We start from the raw sequence: 6,000 nt of genomic DNA, 5'->3' as shown, positions 1-6,000 counted from the left end.
TTCCTTTTAGAATTATTTAAACAAACCTTAAATATATATACTTGAACGATCTGATAATTTCAAATGAATGAAATCTTTGTTGCTTATGTTTCTGGAAAGCAAGTTTGTAGGTATAACATGAATAGATGACTGATTCTAATTGTCATTAATTAACTCTTGCAAGTAGGGTCTATGGGTAATATTTCAAAGGAATGGGAGCAGTTGTAGAATGAGTAATTAATTGTAATAAACAATTCGGGTGTTTAATTAGTCCTGAATTGCATCCCGCATGCGGAAACCAGAAGGCACTAGACCAATTCGTCGGCTTCATTCTATAAATAAAAGGGTTCGAATGCCAACCTTCTCACCCATCAACCAAGCAATTTAATTGTTCTGCCAATAGTTTTATATTGATAGAAATTTGCAGCTGAAAAATGGATGCTCGGATGCTCGCAGTTCTTGCCCTCTTGGCCCTTTGCTCTCAAGCGTTAGCCTCTGACCCAAGTCCTCTACAAGACTTCTGTGTTGCGATTAAGGACATTGAGACTCCTGGTACTACATCTGCTTTCCCATTCTTTCCCTTTGTTTTTCTTCTGTCACTTGCACAAAATGCAGCCCTCTACTTTCATATATTCAACTAACATTATATTTACTTTTTAAGGCTTTGTTTGTTTTTGGAATTTTGAAAGAGAAAAGTCGATCATGGGATTATGATTTATATTGACTATCTTATCCATGTTATTATTTTAGAAATATGGGGGATTTATGGCAAAATTGATTTTTTCGAGGTATCACTTATCTTGGTAAGTGAAACCTTTTTCAGACTTGGGTAAGTTGATGAGCTTCCCAATAGAGAGTAAATGAAAAAAAAAAAAAATTAAAATGAGCTTCCCAATAGAGGTATCACTTATCTTTGTTCACAACTATTGTTGACAATATTCTTATTTTTCTGAACAGTATTTGTGAATGGGAAGTTCTGCAAGAATCCAAACTACACAACAGCAGATGATTTCTTCTTTTCTGGCCTTGACAAGCCCGGAAACACATCCAACCCTGTTGGATCCAAAGTCACTCCAGTAAATGTGATGCAATTACCTGGTCTCAATACTCTTGGCATTTCCTTGGTTCGCATAGATTATGCTCCCTACGGCCTGAATCCACCCCACACCCACCCTCGCGCCACCGAGGTTCTGGTTGTGTTGGAGGGCACACTCTACGTGGGTTTCGTCACCTCCAACCCCGAAAATCGCCTCTTCACCAAGGTCCTGAATAAGGGAGATGTGTTTGTGTTCCCTGAAGGTCTCATTCACTTCCAGTTCAATGTGGGGCACACCAATGCCGTTGCCTTTGCCGGTTTAAGCAGTCAGAACCCTGGTACAATCACCATTGCTAATGCTGTGTTTGGATCTAAGCCACCCATCAAAGATGATGTTCTTGAAAAGGCATTCCAGGTCGACAAGAAGGTGATCGATTATCTTCAAGCTCAGTTCTGGATGGACAATAACTAAAAGTAAAATATTACTACTACCAATAACTGATTAAGTATATGCGCAGTTCCTTATGTAAACGAAGGCGTTTGTTGTACACTTTATAATGGAGATTATAATATATAATGTGATTGGTTTTCATCTGTTCTCTAATCTTAAATGTCTCAAGTTGATTTTCTACATGTAAGTAAGAAATGAGAGTGGGTTGTGGTTGGATACTTAGCACCTAGTTCACAATATTCACGTGGACTGAGGAATTGAGGTACATGGATATGTCCCCCTACCAAGATAGGCTTAAACAAGGATATAACCCCCTATCAAGCAGATCCTTGGTATAGGGAAATGTATTCAGCAGCTCCATTGCCACAAGTTTATTTGGGTGAATTTATTCATCGGGTTATTTTATTTTTCAAGTAAATAAGATAATGATCATTTTAGTCATAAAAATCTATTATTAAAGGGGCATTTTTATCTCAACCAATTGTTATCAATTTTCTCTTTATGGGGTCCACCTAGGAGATAGATATCTAGGAATATAAACTTTTCTAGGTCTTCACATAAATCTGAAAAAAGAATATGGATTTCTTAATTAATGGGAATCAAAATCTCATTGATCGACTTTTCTCAAAATCCAAAAACAAATACCCCTTTAATGTTAAAAGCAGCAAGAGCAAACTCAACAAACAAACAAATGCAAATAATTCAATATGAAAACATGGTTTACTTCAAAATGATCATGTTAATTTTTGATAATTCAAATATTCATATTATAACTTAATTTGCATGTTTTGATTTTAGATTCTAGGTTCTAAAATGCACCCAGATATTAGAATGTTATCCAAATCCTCATTTTGCAATTGTAGAATAAAACTCAATGTTAATAATTAATCAATCCCACCACTTCCCTCGTATAAGGTGTGCATACGAGCCCAAACTATTTAAGCTGAATTTGATAGAAAAATTTAAGATTTTGGTTCAGGCTTCAATTTGGTTAGAATTAAAAGTTTTAGCTTAAATTCGACTCGTCTCAAAAGTTTATATGTTTGAGTTATTTCATAAATGTATGATCCTAAATATAGCTAAGAGAGGAGAGGAGGGGAGGAGATATATGTCTTGCTCGCGCTGCCTGTTTCAATAAATGGTGAATGACCTAGTAGGTGTGTGGCACCCAGCACCGTTTTATGAGAAAGCGGTGCTTAGTTTTTGTTTGGAAATGATGTTGTCACATATATAGATTATTTTTTGGGAAAGCAATATTGGTTTTATTTGGCATTATTATCGTTGAACTTTTTTCAGTATTGGTCTATATTATTCAACATGAATCAAACATTTGTACACACAATTTTAAAATTACTTTGTCTCTCTCTCAGTCCAATCTACTACTGTCTTGTATAAGGGTTTTTGGAAATTCTTCAAGTTTTGTTGGTTGCAGATTCTTGCCCAAGGCTCCGTTGTATCCTAAGAACGGATTTGCCTGTAACCCAACAACAAACTCAATGAAACTGAATTCTGAAATACCACTTTTTCTGATGTGTCTCTGTTGTGCCATTTTCTGGAATTGATGCCAAACACCGCCCTAGAATTGGTGTCTTACGTGGCATACAAATTCGATATGATATATTGTAGACTTCGAGAAAGAAATACATAAAACGTTACTAACCATTGGATCAATAAAAATGATTTCAGATCTAGGGGTGCAACAACAAGTTACCAAATGTAAGACGTACTGCATATAATGCTATCCCCATCTGAAAGCAACCAATTAACAACGTCCTTTGGATTGATACAATATGATGTCAGATGTCGGTGTATAAGTTTTTTGTTATCCCCATCTGGAAGCAAGCAATCAACGTCCAATACACTATTATGTCAGATCTGGGTGTACAAGTTATCACAAACATGGTTTTTTAACCGCAGTTGACCCGCGGTTGATCCGGATGGCCGGACCCTTTGGCCCGGGAGTCATCTAGGCAACTGGTTCTATTTTATCTCAAATTCGGTTTTGATAAAAAACCGTTGAAAAAGTCAACAATCTATTGACCTAGATGGTTGGACCGTTTGGCCCGATAACCATCTAGGCAATTGGTTCTATTTTATCCCAAATCCGATTTTGATTAAAAACCGTTGAAAAAGTCGACAATCCATTGACCCGGATGGTCGAACTGTTTACCCGTCCAATGATTTTTGACTGTTTTTTATTTTTAACTATTTTTTTAATTTTTTTGTGTTAGAACGGGCCATCTATTCGAACCGAGCGACCAGATCGCCAACACAAAAACCGGTGGCTAAAATGGTTAAATTTCTGAATCATTTTTTAAAACGTTGATCACAAAGCGTAAGATAGGCATCTTGGCTTCAATCCCCTTCTCAATGCCCAATATCGTTTTTGTATTTTATTTATTGAAAAAAATAGAGAAAAGGATGATTAGATGTGCATAATCACAATATAAAGAGATGTGATGATGCATATTCTAACACTACCCTAATGTCTTAGGTTGTGTTTGGCACCATTGCAGTTTAGTCCTAGAAAGTTTTGGGATTGATCATTAGAAATTGATGAGAGAAATGAGTAGTTATGTTACAAAAGAGAGTTACTTCAACTGAAAAGAAATATATGTAGGGACTGATCATTGCTCTTTAGAGTTGAAATACCAAATTTATACATTTGTATTAATCAACCCAAAACGTTTGTGATTATGTGACATAACAGTTCATATTTTAACACTAATTTTATTGATCAACTCCGAAACGTTTCATGAAGAAATAACAGTGGTACCAAACATATTTTTAGTGAGTTGCTTGAAATGGGGATACTGAAGTGAATATGCCTAGTAAACAAGCAATTGCACCATACAAGATCACAGTTGAAATAGAGTAGACAGTGTGGCCATTGTGCTGCTATTTCTAGATGAAATACAGCACAAGAAACTACCACATTACCGAAAACCATCTTAGGGTGGGCGGAATCAGAATCTCATTTCCATTTTTTGTAGAATCAGAATCTCATTTCCTTATATGAGAGAATAACAATTCTCACCCCCTCTCCTGGGAATGAGAATTAATCTATTCCAACCAATTTTGATTCTGATTCTTATAACAGTTTGAGAAAAAATAAAAAATAAAAGGAATAGACCATTCATTCTGATTCCGATTCTGTGGAAATATTTCAATTCAGATTAATTCCAACTGTGACACAAACTGACTTTTGTAGGCTAAAATGAAATTTGATATATAATATAATGCCAATACATAACCCAACCAGTCAAGTTCAAAAGGGGAAAGAGTGGAATGGATCTTTTCTACTACAAAAGTGACATGTAATTAATACACGATGCCGTAACACAAAACTTCAACCTGATGATAAATCCTTTTTAAGCAATTGAGCCTTTCAAGAGGCGGTGTCATTTTGGAATTTGTTCTACTTACTGCTATAAATCATTCAAGGGCAATGGATCTTTTCTACTGTTTCTGACTATTTCTCAAATATCCAAGTTAGGGCAATCCTATTAATTATTATCCATGCATCAACACAAATATATTAATTCTTGTCCTTATCTGATTACAACAAATTCAAGATTGACCTGTTCATCCTTCCTATTCTTCACATATTCTAACTCATGTTTACAATATCAACCGGCAATGGAAGTATACGAGAAGTAACATCCCCAGCTAAACAGATTCATCATAGATGAAAGTCTTTGTTCAAGAAAGATATGTGCCATGTTTTTGGAAAGCAATCTAACAGGTGTTAAGATGACTGTTTCTAACTGTCACTTATTTTTAATTTAGGCATTTCCAAAATATGACCTTAGTCACAATTCAACCTAACCCCCCCTTCTGTTACATGATAACTCTTTTTTTCAACAGCTGATATCATTTTGTAAAAGGTCCAAAATCATGAATTCTGATATCAGCTTTTGGAAAAAGCTGATGTTGATATCAGCTTTTGTAGGCCATGTTTTAAATTGATTGATAAAGTCATCAGAATTTTCTTCTATTTTTCTAAGCAACACATTAAAAGAAAAATAAGAAACTAGAGTTTCTGACCATTTCTCAAATACCCTTTTTTAAAATTTCAAGGTTATCCTATTAAGGTAATTGATAGTGCTACAGTTGAACTCTTATTTTAATCGATCTGATGAGCAGAGCAGAGTCAAGTCAGGTAATCCCCACCTTATTAACAGATGACACACACAAATCATGCTTGAAGTCCTTCCTAAGTTTGGGGAAATTTTTGACAGGATATACTTAATGAACTTGGAAATATCTACTACATGTATCAAAATCTTTGTTCAATAAGACTATGCGCCATGTTTTTGGGAAGTAATTAAATATACCGGTAGGTATGAGATGACTGTTTCTTAGTGTCGTTATTTCTTTGAGAAAGTGTCCAAATTAAGAACAAGATTTCAAAGAAACGAGAGCAGTTGTGGACTTTGTAATTAATTCCAATAAACAATTAATCCAATCCTGGATTACACGCGGAGACCAGATCAGAAGATACAACACCATTTCATTGGCTTCACTCTATAAA

The 6,000-nt window shown here is 35.2% G+C and overlaps 1 protein-coding gene across 1 annotated transcript; it reads left to right on the top strand.

Moving 5' to 3' along the window:
- The first annotated feature begins 312 nt into the window (after positions 1–312).
- Positions 313–1,609, top strand: LOC148845547 (putative germin-like protein 2-1). Its single transcript, XM_088955274.1, has 2 exons — positions 313–531; positions 937–1,609. The coding sequence occupies exons 1-2, from the start codon at positions 414–416 to the stop codon at positions 1,485–1,487; spliced, it is 669 nt and encodes a 222-aa protein (XP_088811400.1). The 5' UTR covers positions 313–413; the 3' UTR covers positions 1,488–1,609.
- Positions 1,610–6,000: the final 4,391 nt, after the last annotated feature.

This window comes from Nelumbo lutea, chromosome 7 (assembly GCF_056320005.1).
Source record: "Nelumbo lutea isolate HS-2025 chromosome 7, American lotus-T2T, whole genome shotgun sequence".
Lineage (NCBI taxonomy): Eukaryota > Viridiplantae > Streptophyta > Magnoliopsida > Proteales > Nelumbonaceae > Nelumbo > Nelumbo lutea.
Note: the sequence above shows the minus strand (reverse complement) of the source record. Positions and strands in the feature narration are given on the sequence as shown.

Bases quoted from the DNA above. Each gene is read 5' to 3' on its own strand.
- LOC148845547 (XM_088955274.1), top strand. From the start codon at position 414: ATGGATGCTCGGATGCTCGCAGTTCTTGCCCTCTTGGCCCTTTGCTCT. The intron at 532-936 runs GTACTACATCTG...TTTTCTGAACAG, and splicing joins TAAGGACATTGAGACTCCTG to TATTTGTGAATGGGAAGTTC.